Source organism: Chrysemys picta, chromosome 3, assembly GCF_011386835.1.
Source record: "Chrysemys picta bellii isolate R12L10 chromosome 3, ASM1138683v2, whole genome shotgun sequence".
In the NCBI taxonomy this organism is placed as follows: domain Eukaryota; kingdom Metazoa; phylum Chordata; order Testudines; family Emydidae; genus Chrysemys; species Chrysemys picta.
The window spans coordinates 188,979,878-189,003,367 of NC_088793.1; the positions used below are offsets into that span (position 1 = coordinate 188,979,878).

Below are 23,490 nucleotides of genomic sequence, written 5' to 3' on the forward strand. Positions count from 1 at the left end.
CTCATGATCAGATTAGCACTAGTCTCTTCTTTCCCACAGGAGAAAAATACCTTTGTTACAGAGAGAAAATAAAGAGAAAATATTCATCACCTCACATGCTGAGAGATTGACTAATGCAAATGGATAGTCTGGGTCTCCTGGCAGGAGTAAACGTGGGAGGAAGTTCCACAGTTACAGACAGGAGAAGGAAAAGTTCCTTGACTGTGGTTTAAGCTTGTATTAAATGGCAGCTGTTTGGAATGTGAGAGTGAGTGATTGACTGACTAGGGGGCAGGTGATGAGGTCATAAGTGTGTGGTAATTGCCTGGGCATATAAATTGCACAGGTATGTGATAAGTTGTTTATCACATGGATATTGCCTCCACATGTATGCTTTGTGAATGCCTCTCTCCCTATCTCTCAGTTTATAAAGAAGTAAGATCATACTATTCTGTTTTGCTTTCCCTCACTGCTGTATGGAGTTGAAAGCTGTGGTCTCAGTAAACTACCTAGTTTCCTTTGCTTTTCCATTTCTTTTAGAAATCTATGCTGCCTCAAAACCATTCTCTTAGATCTGGCAGTGCAATGGATGCAGATGGATCCCTGCACGGAGCCCAATTGAAGCTGCATTACACTGCAGGATCAGGACCTTACTTTGGATCAGAGCTGCTCGTGCTTTTCACATGAGCCAAGAATAAAGCCACTCATTTCTCTGTATAGTGGATTATTAGTAATATATGCATAATCTCGTTCCTCATGTTTATGGCTCTTCGTCTTGGTAGTGAGGAATATTTAGAATATTGATATTTCTTTTATTACTTGCAGATCAGCGAAGGATGTGTGAGATTACAGGGCACCTAATAAAAATGAGATTGGGAGACCTGGACCGGGTCAAGTCAAAGGAAGGCAAAGAAGTAAGACTTTACGTTATGGTAACATTCATGTGATATTTTAGGCAGATCTCTTGAATTCATGCATTTTCAGTACCAGAAAATGAGATTCAGTTTTTTTAGGTGTCTGGAAGACTTAAGCTTTAAAATGACTTTGATCAGGTTTTAATAGTTTAAAGTGGTTTTTTTCCCTAAAACACTTGGTCAGAAAAAGTTTCAAAAACTGTTGACCCAGGAAGTAGGATGGGTTTGGAGGGACCCGGTATCAGGCACCGGGAGCACAGCAAAGTCTTCATGGTTCTTTCTTAATCAGAGCCAGATCATGGCTACTGTGCATGATTGCAGGCTCATGCGCCTTCACAATGGGGCTCTGAAAGGATGCAATCTGATCTTTGCCAACTCCTTTTGGAAGAATTGCTTCTGCAAATATAAATCAGTTATCTGAAAACTAATAACTTTTAGAAAGTCACTGATTAAACTGGAATAGCTAAATGATTTAATCTCCCTGTACTGCAGCATGCAGGTGGCATTTACTCTAGACTTGAAGCTCAGATAAAGGCCTCAGCGCAAGTCAGTGCTCGACAAAATAGCACAGAGAAAAACACAAGGTAAGTTGTTATTTAAGTAGCAGAAAAAGCCAGGATGTGTACTTCGGGTTTTTTTTTTTAAAAAGCCTTCTGTGACCAGGGTCCTAGTGAGGAGTCAGCTGTGGTCACTCCATTAGGGTGAACTGCAAAGAATGGGGCAGACAATCCCCAAAAAGCTGGTGAATATTCCAATACTTAGATTTACTAATAAGAGAGCATAAAAAGCTTCTTTATTACCTTACTGGTTACCTAGAAGTCCAAACAACACAGTTCCCTTAGAGTGATCCAGCCTCAGGCCTCCATCCAGGTACCCAAGTCAAATATGTTGATTTCTGAAAATCTTATTTCATCATATAAAAGAAAAGGTTCTACCGATCCCAAAGGATTGGACACATTAGCTCCCAGGTTATTGATTATTCCAGATCTTATCCAAATTATATGCTACAGCCAATTCTTCTTAACTAAACTAAAATTTATTAAAAAACGAGAGAGAGAGAGAGAGAATGGTTAAAAGATCAATATACATACAGACATGAGTTTAATTCTTAAGATTCTGATTCATAGCAGCGATGGTGAGCTTTGTAGTTGCAAAGAGTTCTTTCAGAAATAGTTCATAGGTTATCCAATGTCCAAATATCACATTCAGGGCGTACCACCATAACTGGAACCTCCGTCTTGCGACTCAAACTTCCCCCATGAAGTCTAAGCAGATCTGAGATGACAGAATCTGGACCCAAGGATCTTTTATGCAATTTCATGTCCTCTTTGACAAGTTGGGATTTCCTTGGGGAACAAACAGTAATTAGGATAAAGAAGAACAGGAGTACTTGTGGCACCTTAGAGACTAACAAATTTATTAGAGCATAAGCTTTCGTGGACTACAGCCCACTTCTTCGGATGCATATAGAATGGAACATATATTGAGGAGATATATATACACACATACAGAGAGCATAAACAGGTGGGAGTTGTCTTACCAACTCTGAGAGGCCAATTAATTAAGAGAAAAAAAACTTTTGAAGTGATAATCAAGCTAGCCCAGTACAGACAGTTTGATAAGAAGTGTGAGAATACTTACAAGGGGAGATAGATTCAATGTTTGTAATTAGGATGACTTTAAAGGAGGTCCATCACTGGTACTTACCTATACAAATTAACATAAGGCCATTTGCTTGTTCCTCCACCATTCACAGTACATTTCAAAGAGAGATGAATACCAAGATATCCCGTATTTACAGGTATCAGAGGGGTAGCCGTGTTAGTCTGAATCTGTAAAAAGCAACAGAGGGTCCTGTGGCACCTTTGAGACTAACAGAAGTACTGGGAGCATAAGCTTTCGTGGGTAAGAACCTCACTTCTTCAGATGTTCTGAAGAAGTGAGGTTCTTACCCACGAAAGCTTATGCTCCCAGTACTTCTGTTAGTCTCAAAGGTGCCACAGGACCCTCTGTTCCGTATTTACAATTCATTTAAATGCTAGGATGTTCTTTTGATCTCTAAACTATCAGAATACAGCATAGACAAACTATTTCATACAAACAGTGAACTATCAAACTATTATAATTAGCAACAATTAATCCCGTATCATGATAAAAGTGCCTCCACATGTGTATGTACTATTTATTTTAAATCCAGGTCTAAATCTCGCTTTGGTCAAGGCCGTCCAACCTAAGGAACCTCAGGAAGAAACCATAGCCAGAATTCATTGCTGCTTCCTGGAACTGTACTGTACTTCAATACGGAGAATGCATTCTCCAAAAGCTTTTAAGTGACTTATTTATTATTTATTCCTGTAAGCCATGTAAATTATTCTGCTATGATGAATGAATGCAAAATCCAGAAAGCTCTAATACTTATTTTAATTGTAAATACAGTTTCTTAGATTGCTTTTTTTGGCTATTGTGTTAAGCTACATAGAAAACATTTTATAAACCTGCAAATTTAAAATATTTGAAAATCCTTGCTTATTGAAGAGTGGTGCTTATAAACTACTCTAGACCATCACTTTTAACTGCTAGACATTTTAAAATGAAGAAACTACTGAATTATGAGTGCAATCAGCAATGTTTAAATGCATCATCTAGTATTGTGATTTGAACTGTACATCTGGGGGTGATCTTTATCTTGCTTACACTGGTTTGACTGATGTAACTTTATTGAAGTCCATGGAATTACTTCTGATTGACAAGGATATAAGTGCAATCAGAATCAGGCCCCTAGGCTTTCCTCCACATGTCCACACAACTTCCATTCATGCTAAGGCAAGCATCAAGGGGGATTAGACCCCTAAAGATCACGTGAAATGAACCTACTGAAAGTATGATAACTTTGCATCTTGCATGAGGCATTCATTTTCTCAACTTTACTGCATGGAAAAACATGTTCATTCTCATTTTGGTCCTGACTCTTCTTCTGCATCATACAGTTCTTTGTTCCCTTTTGTTGTCTGAGCTTTAGAGGCATAGTAAAGCAGTTTCTTCCTTTAGTAATACCAGTGCCACTGTATCTTTGCTAGCAGAGGTGGTGTAAATTCTGTACCTTTTGAAATGAAAGGCAATCACTTTGAGGCATCTTGCCTATGTAGATCTGGCCGGGAAGTATGTTCCTAGACCTGTCTGAATAATCCTGTTTGGCAATCCAATGTTCTGATATGGTTCTACTGGAGCAGTAGGGTCCATGTTTGTTTTAGTGCACAGTCCAGTAGTACCACAATGGGACAACTTGCCTGGGAAAAAATCGTGTTTATTCAAAGGAAATTGCAATAAAGCAGTATTTTGAAAACCACATTCTAATTTTTCTAAGCAGGCAAAAAGAGCACTCAGGGAAAACTTATTCCAGACCATAATCATTCAATAAAATGTGTGTTTGGAAATAAGCTCAAGATCTCTGGGGGAAAAAAATCCTTCCTTAAAATGTATTCTCTATTTGCAGGCCTGTATTTGCCTTGTTTCTAGAATTTTTCTAATAATTGAAATTGGAAATTAGGCATGGTGGTGATTGAGAGAGGGTGCAGGTTCATTAAAAATAAGTGTTAGCTCTGTTTACATGTGTTCCTCCAAGTTAACATCAATCCAAACGTCATTGAAACCAATGAAAGGACTTCTGTGGACTTCAGTGACCTTTGGCTTGGGGTATGATTGGTAGGTGCAGCAGTGCTTTATCTTACATTCATAAGAGACATGGCTTTATCAAAACCTATTGTTTGTTTGCAAAAAAAAAATCAGTTTTGTATTTTAAAAGTTGTGTTTATACTAAATATTATTTTAAAAACTCATTTTCTTAAAAAATGGTTTACAATTCACTATGTGCAAAAATATTAGTTTTCTAGCTTGTATAGAAGTCTGTCTAAAGCTGCACATGTAAACTTTGCTAAGCAAGTTGCAAATTGAATAAGGAGGAGTGTGAGTGTGTGTGTAAAAGATTTTTTTAAAACTGCTGACTTGAAAAAGGGAAAAAAATTCTCTCCAGGAGGGGAAAGTCTAATGATTTGGTTTATGTCAAAATGTCATTTTTACATGCCAGTATCCTTCATAATATTCTATTCAAAATGTGCTTTTTTTCTTTTTTATAAACATATGCCTGTAATATATGTAGTGGAAGTGCAATTCATATTTTATTAAGTATTAGTAGTAGTTTCTTTGAAAATTCCATTCACTTTTATCCTGTATTAACTTTGAAGTCATGTCTCAGTTTAACTGAAATAAATGTTACTGATTTAAAAACATTTTATTTTTAGTTGACTTACAAAGCCAAATACATTATGTAGTGGGAAATATTATTTTTGTTTCAGATAATGATTCTTGCATGTCATTGTCCCTTCCTCAAAAATGTATAGATTCTTGATCTCCCATTGTTCTTTAAAGTAGCTGTCTAACTTTTCTTGAAGCATTATGTTACAGACTTAACATATAGTTGGGATTATGCTATCCAATATGCATTACTTTGCATTTATCAACATTAAATTTCATCTGCCATTTGGTTGCCCAGTCACCCAGTTTTGAGAGATTCTTTTGTATCATCTGCAAATTTTGCCACCTTACTGTTTTACCCCTTTTTCCAGATCATTTATGAATGTTGAATAAGACTGGTCCCAGAACAGACCGCGGGGGGGACAACACTATTTACCTCTCTCCATTCTGAAAACTGACCATTTATACCTACCCTTTGTTTCCTATCTTTTAACCAGTTACCAATCCATGAGAGCAACTTCCCTCTTATCTCATGGAAGCTTGCTTTGCATAAGAGCCTTTGTTGAGGAACCTTGTCAAAGGCTTTCTGAAAATCTAAGTACACTATATTCACTGGATCCCCTTGGTCCACATGCTTGTTGATCCCCTCAAAGAATTCTAATAGACTGGTGATGCATGATTTCCCTTTACTAAAACCGTGTTGACTCTTCCTGTGAAGGGGTGGATTGGGCGCGGAGCTTGGGCAGAGCAGGGGTGGGAAGAGGCAGAGCAGGTGTGGGGGCTATGAGGAAGGGGTGGAGTGGGTGCGGGGCAGGGGCAGCCGGGGGATTGGGCTGGCCGCTGGAGTAGCACGCAGCTGCATAGGGCACCAGGAAATTTGGGGCAATTTGGTGCCCTATGCAGCTGCGTAGTTTGCGAATGGGTAAGGATGGTCCTGCTCATTGTGGAATCCATCAAGTCCTAGCTGCAAAGACATTGCTAACGTCCCTTAATGCTGTGCTGGATGTTATACAAGCAATGAACTACCTTAAAGCATATGGTCTGAATAGTCCTCTCTTTCAAGAGCTTTGCAACGAAATGGTTGGTGCAGACGAAGATCTGTTTTTCCACACTCATAAGAATGGCCGCACTGGGTCAGACCAAAGGTCCGTCCAGCCCAGTATCCTGTCTACCGACAGTGGCCAATGCCAGGTGCCCCAGAGGGAGTGAACCTAACAGGTAATGATCAAGTGATCTCTATCCTGCCGTCCATCTCTACCCTCTGACAAACAGAGACTAGGGACACCATTTCTTACCCATCCTGGCTAATAGCCATTAATGGACTTAACCTCCATAAATTTATCCAGTTCTCTTTTAAACCTTGTTATAGTCCTAGCCTTCACAACCTCCCCAGGCAAGGAGTTCCACAAGTTGACTGTGCGCTGTGTGAAGAACTTCCTTTTGTTTTAAACCTGCTGCCCATTAATTTCATTTGGTGTCCCCTAGTTCTTATATTATGGGAACAAGTAAATAACTTTTCCTTATTCACTTTCTCCACATCACTCATGATTTTATATATCTCTATCATATCCCCCCTTAGTCTCCTCTTTTCCAAGCTCCAGTCCAATGGCTTTCTAGGGATGCACATTAAAATGCATTTTTATACTTTGTGAAGAGATAGCGGAGTTTTTTCTGCAAAAAGAGAATTGAGCTGAACAAAGAGTTCAGTGACAAGAAATGGCTTCTCTGTTGGGCATACCTAGTTGATATCTTTGGTAGCCTTAATGACCTCAATCTGTCCCTTCATGGAAAATGTTCAACATTAATAGACTTGACTAATAAAATCAGAGCCTTCCAGATGAAATTTGATCTGTGGTGCAAGAAGTTGGACGCAGACAGATAAGGCACGTTTCCTACACTTTCCTCATTCAGCGAGGAGGAGGAAATCAACAATAGTGCTCTCAAGTTAGCTATTAGTGAACATCTGAAAGCACTTCATGAAGAGTTCTTGTGCTACTTTCCAGTGCTACCAAAAGCACTTCATTCCCTGGTGAAGAACTCTTTCAGTGTGATGGCTGAGCAGTTACCTACTGAAGATATTCACGCACAGGAACAGTTTATAGACGTGATCAATGATGAAGTGAAAGCAAAATTCACACAGCTGCCTCCAAACCAGTTCTGGTGCTCAATTGCAAGTGAATACCTACTGGTGAGCGAAATGGCCTTGAGAGACCTCCTGCAGTTTCCTGCTACCTACAAATGCGAGAAGGCTGGAGAATCCACTCTCACAACAAAGACCAAATCGCAAAACCAGAAAGGGCGCATCATCCATCTCACTGATTTTTGGCTGATTCTGTTGATTAATTGCTGTCAAGTATTAAAAAAAATCTACATGAAAATTATTTCTCTGCTTATAACAATTTGATAAAATGTGTTTTAGTCTTAATTTAAAAGCAGTGAGAAAAGAAATTCATTTTAAGCAATAGGGCTTAAATTTAGCATTTAATATAGTTATAAAAATGTATTTTTAATTTCTAAGGGGGGGTGTCAAACTCAGAGGCTTGCTGTGTGAAAGGGATCACCAATGCAAAAAGTTTGAGACCCACTGCTCTAGCAGAAAGCGACAGTCCTATGGCAACTTATAGACTAACAGACATATTGGAGCATAAGCTTTCGTGGGTGAATACCCACATCAGGTTGTACGATATGTGGTATCTTTGACCCACCGTGGCTTGTCTCCCTCCATTATCTCTCTCCAGCTAGCATGCCTGTCTTATGGAATAGGTTGGTGGGTTTCCCAGACCCATGTGGGCATTTTTATAGTGGAAACTCTTTGAATGGTAGGCCGGGAGAGAGGGGTACCAGAGGAACAACAGGTTACCCATAACACTGGAAGCCCTGACAGGATTATTACAGCTCTGACCTGGGTCTGCAACTGTGGGAAAGAGGCCATTTTATTTAAGGCAGTATTTGTTGTTGCCTTCTTTGGCACTTTTAGAGTGAGTAAGCTGATGCCTATGGCAGCTGCGGACAGGTCCCACCGTGTGTTAAATGTAAAAGATGTGCAACTATCTGCAGGAGCAGTGGCCCTGCATTTAAGGCACTCGAAAACAGACCAGAGGGGAAAGGGGGCTTATGCGGTGTTGAAGAAATGTGCAGATGGGGCAATGTAAAGGCAATAAGTCTTGCTAAAAATCTGGAGCCTGCAGCTGGGACTGCTCTTCAGACAGTGTGGTGGCAGCTGCCTGACAAAGTACCAGTGTAGCACAGAATTGGGAAAAACCTTGAGCTACTGCTGTCTTGACACTAAAAAAAATTGGTATTCATTCTTTCAGGATTGGGGGCAGCCACATCAGTGGCTGCAGGTGGTTTTGCACCATGGCAGGTGCAGGAAATTGAGGACTTATTACAGGACTTCTGTCCACTACAGGATGTGAGGGAATGGATTGGACAATAACTGTGATATAGGCAGTGTGGTTGGGTGTTGGGGCAATGACCAAGCTAGTCACTGGTGCCCCCTGTGGCCGATTTCCAGAGTAGTTAAGAGAAAAAAGACCTGTGATTTTGGTGATGGGCAGGGTGGGGACCCCAACCAACAAGGGCCACAAGGTCAGACCTTGGCCCACAAAAGCCACAAGGTATCACCCTATCACATGAGCCTAAGGCCCTTCACCAAAATCCCAGGTCTTTTATCTCTAGCAGCAGCAGCGCAGAGGTAAGGATGGCATGGTATGTTATTGCCACCCTTACTTCTGTTCTGCTGCCTTCAGAGCTGGACCCTCGGTCAGCAGCCGCCACTCTCCGGCCACCCAGCTCTGAAAGCAGCAGCACAGAAGTAAGGGTGGCATGGTATGGTATTGCCACCCTTACTTTTGCGCTGCTGCTGGTGGGGCGCTGCCTTCAGAGATGGGTGCCCAGTCAACAGCCGCTACCCTCTAGCTTCCCAGCTCTGAAGGCAGTGCAGAAGTAAGGGTGGCAATACCATGACCCTCCCCCCACCAAAATAACCTGGCGACCCCCTGCCACTCCCTTTTGGGTCAGGACCCCCAGTTTGAGAAATGGTCTGTTCCCCACCCCCTATGAAATCTATATAGTATAGGTAAAAGCAAAATACCAGATTTCATGCAGGGAGGCGGGAAACAGATTTTACGGTCCTTGACACATTTTTCATGGCCGTGAATCTGGTATGGCCCTAGTTCTATGGTAAGGAGCCCTGTAAACCTGGCACTAGTTACGGGGTATATGGTAAGGAGCCCTGTAACTCCTGCACTGGAACCAATTCACTATTCGGTTATAGGAGTGTATGGGGGATAGATGGGTAGTGCCCCTCCCTTGTGTTAAAAAGTTTAATAAAAGTTACAGCCTGCCACGTAATTCCATGCATGTGTCTGTCCTCATTTTCCTGCTGTATTCACATCAGTGTCAATGTGTATCTTCAGTTCCTTCCACCAGATGGCACCATGTAAATAAATTGCTCTTTCCAAAACGTGACATAAAAAGTATATTTTTATTTTGGCAATGCCTAGCCTAGGGAGGTCTGATCAGACACTTAACAAAAAGACAATCCCCACCTCAAAGAGAGAGCTATGGTTTTAGCCTGGTTAATAAAATTGGTTAGTGTTTGAACTTCTAGCTTTCAAAGTTGGGCAAATGATATTTGGAAACTGGTTCAGAGCCTGATCTGCAGAAAAGTACAACAGAAATTTCAGAATAGATAGGTCAAATTATTGTTAGGGTTCCAGATTCTCTGCAATGGCAGAGCAAATAACAATAATTTAGAAAATCTAATCTCTCAATCAGATGGAGCAATTTAAAGTTTCTGTTTCAACCTTACATTTTCCTCAGTCTTTTAGTTAAAATGAGGTTAAATTTCAGATGAAAACTGAGATCATGCCTTCCTAAGAGGACATTCTTCAAGTGCTGCTCCCTATGTGTATTCCACTGTGAGTAATACCCCTTACTCTTATGTGGGGTCCCAGCCAAAGGGTCCTTCTGTCTACCCTTCTCCCTTCTGGAGTCAGACATAGAACTAGGGGATATGCTCTTTGTCAACTCTGGCCAATGTATGGGCTGGGAGCGTTCCCCCCTCTCCTGCATGGGTCTGGCTGGGATCTTATTGTCTGCTCCATAAGGTGTTTCCAAAGTTGAACCTCTTGCATCTGCTGCGTTTGGTTGGGGAAGGAGCAGCAGATACTGTACTTGGCGGAGATAGTAGAGGAAGCACCGGTGGTCATCTCTGAGCAAAAAGGAGCGGGGGTAGGAAATACAGTTTTTGAAGTCTAGAATCTTAGGCATAATCCAAGTCCCGCACCAGGAGACACTAACACTAGCTAAACTAGAACTATAAAAACACTAACAAAACTAAGAACAATATAAAAAAAACCTTTGAATAGTTAGAGGAAGAAGTGAAAGGAGAAGCTGTGGTCACTTGAGGATTCCAACTCAGGCCACGCAGCAGTAAGAAGTGATTGGAGAGACATGTTGGTCTGCTCTGTCCCTTATGCCAATGCAGAGCATGAGGAGTCCAGGGGCACAGCTGTGGACCAGCAGGCCCTACTTGCAGGAATTCTCCCGTCTCAGGCGTATGGAACACATGCTTCTCACACACAAAAATAGATTCCCCTTCTAGACCTTCAAAGAGGAGAGATCCCTCCCTGACTCCATCCAGGTCAGGGGAGCCCTCACACCCAAGTCATAAGGTCTTAGATCCTTCTAAGTTGCATAGGTATGTTCAGCAGACTCATAGGAGCAAAACTGCAGTACCAGCCTCTGCACTGGCTTTGACACCAACAGCCATGCTACCTAAAATGAAATACTGAGACTCGAAAGATCAGGAACTGCTGGTACCACCGAAGATGGTGAGGTTAGTCTCATTCACCAGCAGTACCATCATGGACTCATAAGAAGGCATTGTCTACACCTACTCCAGTAGTATGGAATGATAAATCTCAGTCTCCAAAGGTACCAGTGACTTATACCACTCCTGAGAAAATCTTCCTCTTTCCAGACCCACAATCTCCTTTGTTATTGGGACCAGTACTCCCAGGGAGAGACAAATGCCTGTGGGAATCCAGGACTCTTGGAGAAGTTTATCCCTGGGCCCACACACTAGCAGCTATTTCCATCTATTTTCCATAACTAGGGCCATACCATCACAGATCCATCGGTAGTGCCTGTGGATCCAAATCCAACCTTTTAATTTTCTGGAGAGTCGGTTGTGCTTGTGAAGCCAGCTTCCTCTCCAGCCAGGGTATTCAGCCCAGACAGGGGGCTGAGAATTTTGTGAAACAGGCCTTGGCCACACAGGCATGAACTTCCTTCTCAGAACAGTTGGTACCTAGTGTCTTAGGAACCACCACAATCCTCTTCAACCCCTCATACTGCCTTATTGGGGCCCTTGGGACTCTTATGTGCGTTACCCAGAATCCATCCATTCCAAAAGGGAATCTTATCCAATGGGCTAGTCTGAACCCCCTAAGTCACTAGAAGAAGAGGAAGATGAGCCAGATACCCAGGTACCACCAGTTCCAATATCATCCTTGTCATCCAATGGGGTGGTAGCTTCAGCCTCTCTGTCTCCCCTGGACAATCATAGACAGTTCCAGGAGCTTTCACAGTGAGTAGTGGAAGAGTGTCAAATCTCCTTAGAAAAGATCCAGAACCATGAGCATAAGCTCCTGAATATCCTGTAGCCTATGGGCTCCAGTCAGGTTGCTTTCCTGGTAAATGAAGCCATACTAGAACTGGTAAGGGCTGTGTGGCACAAACCCACTACCTGTGTCCCTATCCTTGATAGGCCAGAGAAGGGATACTTTGTCCCAGCTAGGGGAGCAGAGTTGTTGTTCACCAGCCCTGGCCTGAACTACTTGGTGTTCCAGGCACCAACACTCAAGGGCCACCCCCTGCAGAAAGGAGGCCAAGCGTCTTGACCTTATGTAGAGAAAGGTCTTTACATCTATCCACCTGCAGTTTAGGATGTTAAATTATCAGGCTTTTTTCAACAAATACTATTCTAAGTTCCTGGACTTTTAGGACAAGTTGCATCAGGAAGACAGGACTTAATTTCAAGCCCTTATTGATGAGGCCAAACTAGTGGCCAGAACCTCTTTATACTCTTCAGGATGGAGGTTCAAAATGTGATTGAGGATTTACTGTTCAATGAGGCTAATTTTTTTTCAACCAAAATCACTCGTTGAAAGACTTTTTGCTCCCTGGGTACTCAGTACTCACTAATCTCCCTAGTTGCCATCACCTCAGCCAAAAGAGTATATGAACTGGAGGCCTTAATGGCCGATCCACCATACACAGTATTCCGTAAGGATAAGGCTATGACTACACCTGAAATTTATTACTAGCTTTGGAATTTTATATAAACCAGTCAATTCACTTACTGGTGATTTTCCTGAAAACCCATGCCTTTAGTGCAGACTTCATTCCCTCAATGTGCAATGAGCATTGGCATTCTATCTGCAGGGAACAAAATAGATCAGGAAATCACCTACATTATTTGTTGCCATAGCAGAACAAATACAAGGACAGGCTCTATCTTCTCAGGGTATGTCTACACTACGAAATTAGGTCAAATTAATAGAAGCCGGTTTTATAGAAATCGGTTGTATACAGCCGATTGTGTGTGTCCCCACATAAAATGCTCTAAGTGCTCTAGTCGGCGGACCGCGTCCACAGTACAGAGGCTAGCGTCGACTTCCGGAGCATTGCACTATGGGTAGCTATCCCACAGTTCCCGCAGTCTCCGCCGCCCATTGGAATTCTGGGTTGAGATCCCAATGCCCGGATGATGCAAAACAGTGTCGCGGGAGGTTCTGGGTACATGTCATCAGGCCCCTCCCCCTCCGTCAGAGCAACGGCAGACAATAGATTTGCGCCTTTTTACCTGGGTTACCTGTGCAGACAACATACCACGGCAAACATGGAGCCCGCTCAGCTCACCGTCACCATATGTCATCTGGGTGCCAGCAGACGTGGGACTGCATTGCTACACAGCAGCAGCAGCTAACTGCCTTTTGGCGGTAGACGGTGCAGCATGACTGGTAGCCTTCATCGGCGATCTGGGTGCTGGCAGCTGTGGGGCTGGTAGCCGTAGGGCTGCATTGCACCAGCCCCTTGCCTTTTGCCTTTTGGCAGTAGATGGTGTATTACGACTGGTAACCGTCCTATTACAAGTTGGATAATCGCACATTAGCAGAGTCTTCCCTGAGCAGCAGATCGTGCAATAGGCCTGAAGGCCATCGTAGTACACTAACTGCCAAGTGCCCAGTATTTGCTGCCAAGCACCCAGAAGATGCCGAGGGCTATTAGTCATGCTGCACCGTCGTCTTAAGATGTAAAAAATAGATTTGTTCTGTATTCATTTGCTTCCCCCTCCCTCCGTCAAATCAACGGCCTGCTAAACCCAGGGTTTTCAGTTTAATCTTTGGGGGGACCATTCTGTGTGACAGTTGTTTGTGTTTCTTCCTGATGCACAGCCACCTTTCTTGATTTTAATTCCCTGTACCTGTACGTCATGTCGTCACTCGGCCCGCCCTCCCTCCCTCCCTCCTTCCCCTGGTCCGTCAGATACTAGTTTCGCACCTTTTTTCAGACCAGGTGCCATAGCTAGCACTGGGATCATGGAGCCTGCTCAGATCACCGCGGCAATTATGAGCACTATGAACACCACGCACATTGTCCTGGAGTATATGCAGAGCCAGGACATGCCAAGGCGAAACCCGGACCAGCTGAGGAGGCGATTGCAGCGCGGCGAAGAGAGTGATGAGGAAATTGACATGGACATAGACCTCTCACAAGGCACGGGCCCCAGCAATGTGCAAATCATGGTGTTACTGGGGCAGGTACATGCTGTGGAACGCTGATTCTGGGCCCGGGAAACAAGCACAGACTGGTGGGACCACATCGTGCTGCAGGTGTGGGACGATTCCCAGTGGCTGCGAAACTTTCGCACGCGTAAGGGCACTTTCATGGAACTTTGTGACTTGCTTTCCCCTGCCCTGAAGCGCCAGAATACCAGGATGAGAGCAGCCCTCACAGTTGAGAAGCGAGTGGCGATATCCCTGTGGAAGCTTGCAACGCCAGACAGCTACCGGTCAGTCGGGAATCAATTTGGAGTGGGCAAATCTACTGTGGGGGCTGCTGTGATCCAAGTTGCCAGGGCAATGAAAGACCTGGTGATATCAAGGGTAGTGACTCTGGGCAACGTGCAGGCAATAGTGGATGGTTTTGCTGAAATGGGATTCCCAAACTGTGGTGGGGCCATAGACGGAACCCATATCCCTATCTTGTCACCGAAGCACCAAGCCACCGAGTACATAAACCGCAAGGGGTACTTTTCAATGCTGCTGCAAGCCCTGGTGGATCACAAGGGACGTTTCACCAACATCAACGTGGGATGGCCGGGAAAGGTACATGATGCTCGCGTCTTCAGGAACTCTGGTCTGTTTCGAAAGCTGGAGGAAGGGACTTTCTTCCCGGACCAGAAAGTAACCGTTGGGGATGTTGAAATGCCTATCGTGATCCTTGGGGACCCAGCCTACCCCTTAATGCCATGGCTAATGAAGCCGTACACAGGCAGCCTGGACAGGAGTCAGGACCTGTTCAACTATAGGCTGAGCATGTGCCGAATGGTGGTGGAATGTGCATTTGGACGTTTAAAAGCACGCTGGCGCAGCTTACTGACTCGCTCAGACCTCAGCGAAAAGAATATCCCCATTGTTATTGCTGCTTGCTGTGCGCTCCACAATATCTGTGAGAGTAAGGGGGAGACATTTATGGCGGGGTGGGAGGTTGAGGCAACTCGCCTGGCCGCTGATTACGCGCAGCCAGACACCAGGGCGGTTAGAGGAGCACAGCAGGGCGTGGTGTGCATCAGAGAAGCTTTGAAAACCAGTTTTGTGACGGGCCAGGCTACGGTGTGAAACTTCTGTTTGTTTCTCCTTGATGAACCCTCCGCCCCCCCCCACCCGGTTCACTCTACTTCCCTGTAAACCAACCACCCCACCCTCCCCTCCCCACTTCAAGCACCGCTTGCAGAGGCAATAAAGTCATTGTTATTTCACATTCATGCATTCTTTATTAATTCCTCACACAAGTAGGGGGATAATTGCTAAGGTAGCCTGGGATGGGTAGGGGAGGAGGGATGGAAAAGGACACACTGCATTTTAAAACTTTAACTCTTATTGAGGGCCAGCCTTCTGATGCTTGGGCAATCATCTAGGGTGGAGTGACTGGGTGGCCGGAGGCCCCCCCACCGTGTTCTTGGGCGTCTGGGTGAGGAGGCTATGGAACTTGGGGAGGAGGGCTGTTGGTTACACAGGGGTTGTAGCGGCGGTCTCTGCTCCTGCTGCCTTTCCTGCAGCTCAACCATATGCTGGAGCATATCAGTTTGATGCTCCAGCAGACGGAGCATTGACTCTTGCCTTCTGTCAGCAAGCTGACGCCACCTATCATCTTCAGCCCGCCACTTGCTCTTTTCATCCCGCCATTCAGCCCGCCACCTCTCCTCTCGTTCATATTGTGCTTTTCTCATGTCTGACATTGACTGCCTCCACGTATTCTGCTGTGCTCTATCAGCGTGGGAGGACATCTGGAGCTCCGTGAACATATCGTCCCGCGTCCTCCGTTTTCTCTTTCTAATGTTCACTAGCCTCTGCGAAGGAGAAACATTTGCAGCTGCTGGAGGAGAAGGGAGAGGTGGTTAAAAAAGACACATTTTAGAGAACAATGGGTACACTCTTTCGTTACAAGGTCGCATTTTTCCTCTGCCTGCCAGTTTGGTATTAGAGATCACTCACGCAGTGCCAGGCAACAGATTTCAGCTTGCAGCCAGCCATGGTAATCCACAGTCTTTTAGCTTTTTTAACCTTCTTAACATGTGGGAATGGTTTCAAACAGCAGCGCATTTCCCATATCAAGGATGAATTGGGTTGGCCATTTAAAATGGGTTTTCAATGTAAAAGGAGGGGCTGCGGTTTCCGGGTTAACATGCAGCACAAACCCAAGTAAACCACCCCCCCACACATACACCCGATTCTCTGGGATGATCACTTCACCCCTCCCCCCACCGCGTGGTTAACAGCGGGGAACATTTCTGTTCAGAAGAGCAGGAACGGGCACCTCTGAATGTCCCCTTAATAAAATCACCCCATTTCAACCAGGTGACCGGGAATGATATCACTCTCCTGAGGATAACAAAGAGAGATAAGGAATGGATGTTGTCTGCATGCCAGCAAACACCGGGACCATACGCTGCCATGCTTTGTTATGCAATGATTCCAGACTACGTGCTACTGGCCTGGCGTGCTAAAGTGTCCTACCATGGCGGACGGGATAAGGCAGCCCTCCCCAGAAACCTTTTGCAAAGGCTTTGGGAATACATGAAGGAGAGCTTTCTGGAGATGTCCCTGGAGGATTTCCGCTCCATCCCCATACGGGTTAACAGACTTTTCCAGTAGCTGTACTGGCCGCGATTGCCAGGGCAAATTAATCATTAATCATTAAACACGCTTGCTTTTAAACCATGTGTAATATTTACAAAGGTACACTCACCAGAGGTCTCCTGTGTGCCCTCAGGGTCTTGGGTAAGTTCGGGGGTTATTGGTTTCAGGTCCAGGGTGACAAACATATCCTGGCTGTTGGGGAAACCGGTTTCTCCGCTTCCTTGCTGCTGTGAGCTACCTACATTACCTCCATCCTCATCTTCCTCGTTCCCCGAACCCTCTTCCCTGTGTGTTTCTCCATTGACGGAGTCATAGCACATGGTTGGGGTAGTGGTGGCTGCACCCCCTAGAATGGCATGCAGCGCCGCGTAGAAGCGGCAAGTTTGCGGCTCTGCCCCGGACCTTCCATTTGCTTCTCTGGCTTTGTGGTAGGCTTGCCGTAGCTCCTTAATTTTCACGCGGCACTGCTGTGTGTCCCTGTTATGGCCTCGGAGACTTTTTCTAATACTTTGCCATTTCTTTTACTGCTACGGAGTTCAGCTAGCACTGATTCATCTCCCCATATGGTGAGCAGATCCCATACCTCCCGTTCGGTCCATGCTGGAGCTCTTTTGCGATCCTGGAACTCCATCACGGTTACCTGTGCTGATGAGCTCTGCGTGGTCACCTCTGCTCTCCACGCTGAGCAAACAGGAAATGAAATTCAAATGTTCGCGGGTCTTTTCCTGTCTACCTGGTCAGTGCATCTGAGTTGAGAGTGCTGTCCAGAGCAGTCACAATGAAGCACTGTGGGATAGCTCCCGGAGGCCAATAATGTCGAATTCCGTCCACACTACCCCAATTCCAACCCGCAAAGGCCGATTTTATCGCTAATCCCCTCGTTGAAGATGGTGTAAAGAAACCGGTTTAAAGGGCCCTTTAAGTCGAAAGAAAGGGCTTCGTCATGTGAACGTGTCCAGGCTTAATTCGATTTAACGCTGCTAAAGTCGATCTAAACCCGTAGTGTAGACCAGGCCTCAGAGTATCTCTAGCTGTATCCTATTCTGTTAGGATATCTCCATATATATATATATATGGAGATATCCTATCTCCTAGAACAGGAAGGGACCCTGAAAGGTCATTGAGTCCAGCCTCCTGCCTTCACTAGCAGGACCAAGTACTGATTTTTGCCCCAGATTCCTAAGTGGCCCCCCTCAAGAATTGAACTCATAACCCTGGGTTTAGCAGGCCAATGCTCAAACCACTGAGCTATCCCTCCCCCTTACCACAGCCTCCTCTGCTGCACAGGGTAAGGGCTCACTCTGAGAGTTCAGGCAGCCTCAGTACCCAGGGGTGGCAGGTTTCTATAATTTTTGATGGTGCCCAGAATGGGTCCAAGTCCTGCCCCCTCCCCTCCCACACCCACCCACACCTGCCTTGTAAGCTAATATATATTTTTAAAAATAATGTAAAAATGGACTGGAAACAGTAAGTGTTTAACAGTTTCCCTATATTGCACAATGTGGGGGAGCGTGGGGGGATGAGAGCCCTGGCTGGGGATGCAGGCTCTGGGGTGGGGCTGGGGATGAGGGGTTTGGGGTGTGGGAGGGGCTCAGGACTAGGGCAGAGGGTTGGGGTGTGGGTTTGAGGTCTGCAGGGTGGGGCTGCGGATGAGGGGTTCATGGTGCAGGAGGGGGCTCAGGGTGGGGCGGAGGGTTGGCGTGCAGGGAGAGTGAGGGCTCTGGTTGTGGGTGCGGGCTCTGGGGTGGGATGGGGCTGGGGATGAGGAATTTGGGGTGAAAGCAGGTTGCCCCGGGGCTGGGGCTAGAGAGGAGGACTCCACAGACCCCCCAAGCCCTATTCCCGTCGGCAGCAGTGAGCTCCAGGGGAGGAACCCCCCAACCCCCCCCGGCAGCACATTCACCCAACACCGTCATTGCAAGTTCTCCTATGGGCCCAGGCCATCACACATGGCCTCCTCATCTGCTGCAGACTGCTGCCCCTCACCATAGCCTCATGGGGGATGGGGATTCCCCCTGCCCAGCGTGGGGCAGGAGTGGTGGCAGGGGAGGGGGGAGAGGACCACATGATCAGACACTCACCCAAGCCCTAGCAGCTGCTTAGGTGAGGTCCAGACTCTGTCTCCCAGAAGCCCCCTAGGCATCGCCGCCCGGTGGGTGCCGGGGGGAGGGGAGGGCTGCCAATCATGGGTGCACCTCCTCCTCTCCTCAGGTGCAGCAGCTGCCTCAGCCAGCTGCCGGCGCCACTCTTGTGTTGTAGGCAGCAGTGGCCGCCGGCAGCAGCAAGGGAGTGCAGCGTGTAGCTCCAGGGCAGCCACCCGCTTGAGGCAGGGATGCTCCAGGACCCGGGGGAGGCACACCGGGTTGGCAGGCAAGGGCCGGGGGCTGCTCCCGGGGAGACGCTCAGGGCTCAGTAGGCAGGCTCCAAACATTGGTGGAGCTGGGCCCCCGGGTCCTGAATATTCCTGGAGCCTGGGCACCACAGGCCCATATAACTGTCTGCCCCCATCACTTCAAGAGGTACCCATTTGATATTTGCAGGGCAGCAATGGAAGCTCCATTCACACATTTATGAGACAATATTCCTTGATCCAGGATCCCACTGAAGATGTATCCTTTGGGACAGTGGTCCTGCAAGCAACTACACCACCTGCATCCCTGCACCGCCACCCCCCACCCTCCTGAATGCTGCTTGTCAGTCACCCACTGGGGAATAAACATAGAGATCAATACTCAAAGAAGAAAGGGAAGTTACTTACTTACCTTATAATCAGAATTCTTCAAGATGTGTGGTCCATATCCACCCTCCTTCTCTTTTGCTTTGGATCATGACTGGATTTGTGGTAGAGAAGAAATTGGAGAGGCAGTCGGTTCGCTCCATGCCTGATATCCTCAGTGTGGAGTGCAAGAACAGCAGGGGCGCAGATACAGGCCAATGGACACTACTTGCAATCCAGTTTCAGGCAGTTGGAGCATACCCATAGTGAAATATAGAAGTGTAGGATTAGAAGGGACTTCAATAGGCCATAGGGTTGCCAGGTGTCCTGTTTTTGACCGGAACACCCAGTTGAAAAGGGTGTTGGTAGGTTATGTCCCATGAGAAGTAAGTCTAAGGGAAAAAACAGTTCGAGAGAATTGACAGTTTTTCAAAGAGACATTAAGGACACAAGAGCAAATTATCCCACTGCGTAGGAGAGACAGGAAATATGGCAAGAGACTATCCTTCCCCTACCCCAGCTTGGAATCCCCTCTTGCACACAAATTCCCTCCTGAAGCCCGCACCCCCTCCCGCACCCCAACCCGCTGCCCCAGCCCCAAACCCCTCATCCATGGTCCCCGGAGCCCACACCCTCAGCCAGAGCCCTCACCCCCTCCCATATCCCAACCCCCTGCCGCAGCCTGGTGAAAATGAGCGAGTGACTGAGGGAGTGGGGATGGAGTGAACAGGGGTGGGGCCTAGGAGAAGGGGCAGTGAAGGGACGGGGCCTCAGGAAGGGGTGAGACAAGGGTGTTCAGTTTTCTGCAATTAGAAAGTTGGCAACCCTAATAGGTCATCTAGTTCACACCCTTGCATTCAAGTCAGGACTATGTAATAACTAGACCATTCCTGACAGGTGTTTGTCTAACCTGTTCATAAAAATCTCCACTGACAGAGATTCTAATACCTTCCTAGACAATTTATTCCAGTGCTTAACCACCCTGACAGTTAGGAAGTTTTTTCTAATGTCCAACCTAAACCTCTCTTGCTGCAATTTAAGCACACTTTTGGTCCTATCTTCAGAGGTGAGGGCGAACGATTTTTCATCTTCCTCCTTGTAACAACTTTTTATGTACTTGAAAACTGTTATCATGTCTCCCCTCAGTCATCTCTTTTCCAGACTAAACAAACCCATTTTTTTCAATCTTTCCTTACAGGTCATGTTTTCTAGACCTTTAATCATTTTTGTCGCTCTTCTCTGGACTTTCTCCAATTTGTCCACTTCTTTCCTGAAATATGGTGCCCAGAACTGGACATAATATTCCATCTGAGGCCTAATCAGCCTGGAGTAGAGTGGAAAAATCATTTCACATGTTTTGCTTACAACACTTCTGCTAATACGTCCCAGAATGATGTTCACTTTTTTGCAACAGTGTACGTTATTGATTCATATGTAGCTTGTGATCCACTATAACTCCCAGATCCCTTTCTGCAGTACTTCTTCCTAGGTAGTCATTTCCCATTTTGTATGTGTACAACTGATTGTTCCTTCCTAAGTGTAGTACTTTGCATTTCTCCTTATTGAATTTCATCCTATTTACTTCAGATCATTTCTCCAGTTTGTCCAGATCATTTTGAATTTTAATCCTATCCTCCAAAGCACTTGCAAACCCTCTCAACTTGGTATAGTCTGCAAATTTTATAATTGTACTCTCTATGCCATTATCTAAATCATTGATGAAGATATTGAACAGAACCGGAGCCAGAACTGATCCCTGTGGGACCCCACTCGTTATGCCCTGCCAGCTTGACCATGAACCACTGATAACTATTCTCTGGGAATGATTTTCCAACCAGTTTTGCACCTACCTTATAGTAACTCCATCTAGGTTGTATTTCCCTAGTTTGTTTATGAGAAGGTCATGCGAGACAGTATCAAAAGCCTTACTAAAGTCATCTATCACTTCCCACATACCCAAGGCTTGTTACCCTGTCAAAGAATGCTGTTAGGTTGGTTTGACACGATTTGTTCTTGACAAATCCATGTTGAATGTTACTTGTCATCTTATTAAATACTAGGTGTTTGCAAATTGATTGCTTGATTATTTACTCCATTATCTTTCTGGGTACTGAAGTTAAACTAACTGGTCTATAATTCCACAGGTTGTATTTATTCCCTTTTTTATAGATTGGCTCTATATTGGCCCTCTTCCAGTCCTCTGGAATTTCTCCCATCTTCCATGAGTTTTCGAAGATAATTGCTAATGGCTCAGATATCTCCTCAATCAGCTCCTTGAGTATTCTAGGATACTTTTCATCAAGCCCTGCTGACTTGATGACATGTAACTTGTCTAAATAATTTGTAACTTGTTCTTTCCCTATGATCTTACCTCATTTTCACTGGTGTTCACTATGTTAGACGTCCAATTGCTACTAAGCTTTTTGGTAAAAACTGAAAAAAAATGTCATTTAGCACTTCTGCTATTTCCACATTTTTTGTTATTGTCTTTCTCCCCTCATTGAGTAATGGACATACCCTGTCCTTGGTCTTCCTTTTGCATCTTATATATTTGTAGAATATTTTCTTGTTAACTCTGTATGTCTCTAGCTAGTTTAATTTCATTTTGTGCCTTGATCTTCCCAATTTTGTCCCTGCATGCTCGTGTTGTGTGTTTATAGTCATCCTTCATAATTTGACCTAGTTTCCACTTTTTGTAGGACTCTTTTTTGAGTTTCAGATCATTGAAGATCTCCTGGTTAAGCCAGGATGGTCTCTTGCCATATTTCCTGTCTCTCTTACACAGTGGGATAATTTGCTCTTGTGTCCTTAATGTCTCTTTGAAAAACTGTCAATTCTCTCGAACTGTTTTTTCCCTTAGACTTGCTTCTCATGGGACATTACGTACCAACTCCCTGAATTTGCTAAAATCTGCCTTCTTGAAATCCATTGTCTTTATTCTGCTGCTTTCCTTTTACCTTCATGATAACCTTCACACAAGCTGCCATCCACTTTCAAATTCTCAACCAGTTCCTCCCTATTTGTCAAAACCAAATCTAGAACAGCCTCTCCAGTAGTTGCTTTCTCCACCTTCTGAAATAAAAAATTGTCTCCAATGTATTCCAAGAACTTGTTGGATCTGTGCCCTGCTGTATAATTTTCCCAACAGATGTCTGGATAGTTGAAGTCCCCCATCACCACTAAGTCCTGTGCTTTGGATGATTTTGTTAGTTGTGTAGTAAAAAGCCTCATCCACCTCTTCTTCCTGGTTAGGTGGTCTATAGTAGAGCTTTACCATGACATAACCCTTGTTTTTTACCTCTTTTATTCTTACCCAGAGACTTTCAACAAGTCTGTCTCCTATTTCCATCTCATATAGATAGGGATCACACATCTTTTTCCCTTTCATAAATCTGTAAATTCCCACAGATTATTTCTTTTATTACAGAATTAGGATTGCTTTCCGCAAAATGATTTCCTGAGGTATAAACTGACATTGATGCTTTTGGGACTGCTCTAAAGCACAGTGAAATCAGTGTGTGTCTTTCTGTTAACTTATTGCATTAATATATTTCTATAAAAAATAGGCTCTGACATGGAAACAATTCTGAAATGTAACATGGCCTTTGCTCAGAAGGTATTACAATGATCTTTGAACTGTTTTTATAAGGTTGATGGTTTATAAATAGCTCATGTCATTTCAATTATGCATGGGTAGGAAAAATTCCTTTTTATATCCATCAAGCACAATATTGTGCATGTTAAAAATTAATAGAAATTACACTAATGATGCTTGTACTCATGGTAACAAAACAACACCGAAACCAAACAAGGAAAAACCTGATTATTTGGTTGTGATATCATTGATTTGCCATTAGAAGTCTCTCTCTTGTACACCTCTACCCCCATATAATGCTGTCCTCGGGAGCCAAAAAATCTTACCGCGTTATAGGTGAAACCGCGTTATAAACTTGCTTTGATCTGCCGGAGTGCGCAGCCCCGCCCCCCCAGAGCACTGCTTTACCGTTTTATATCCGAATTCGTGTTATATCGGGTTGCATTATATCAGGGTAGAGGTGTATTAAGGATATAGTGAGCATATTATCAAACCTCCCAAAACTATTGGAATAAACAAGCTACACAAACAAATGAGCCACTTTAAAATATAGTCTTTGGAAAGTCTACTTGAACCCTGCAATGTGTCTCATTTGCCTTTGGA

General features: G+C 44.8%; 2 protein-coding genes across 4 annotated transcripts in view; both read left to right on the forward strand.

The window, feature by feature from the left end:
- Positions 1-5,177, forward strand: part of SANBR (SANT and BTB domain regulator of CSR) — a 43,301-nt gene extending 38,124 nt beyond the window's left edge. For 2 of the 3 annotated variants that reach the window (XM_005305645.5, XM_042857231.2), the window contains exons 20-22: positions 805-893; positions 1,386-1,477; positions 3,091-5,177. In XM_005305645.5, the coding sequence (XP_005305702.2) occupies positions 805-893; positions 1,386-1,477; positions 3,091-3,127 (218 nt within the window). In that variant the 3' untranslated portion in view covers positions 3,128-5,177. Of the gene's footprint in view, positions 1-519; positions 894-1,385; positions 1,478-3,090 lie in introns of all 3 variants that reach the window. The other variant, XR_006176092.2, reaches the window with a different exon arrangement.
- An 885-nt stretch (positions 5,178-6,062) lies between these two features.
- The window catches only part of LOC135982606 (protocadherin Fat 4-like), a 105,286-nt gene continuing 87,858 nt past the window's right edge, over positions 6,063-23,490 (forward strand). Inside the window, exons 1-3 of the mRNA XM_065589995.1 lie at positions 6,063-6,289; positions 7,056-7,497; positions 21,462-21,615. Coding sequence (XP_065446067.1) covers positions 6,063-6,289; positions 7,056-7,497; positions 21,462-21,615 — 823 coding nt within the window. The remainder of the gene's footprint in view (positions 6,290-7,055; positions 7,498-21,461; positions 21,616-23,490) is intronic.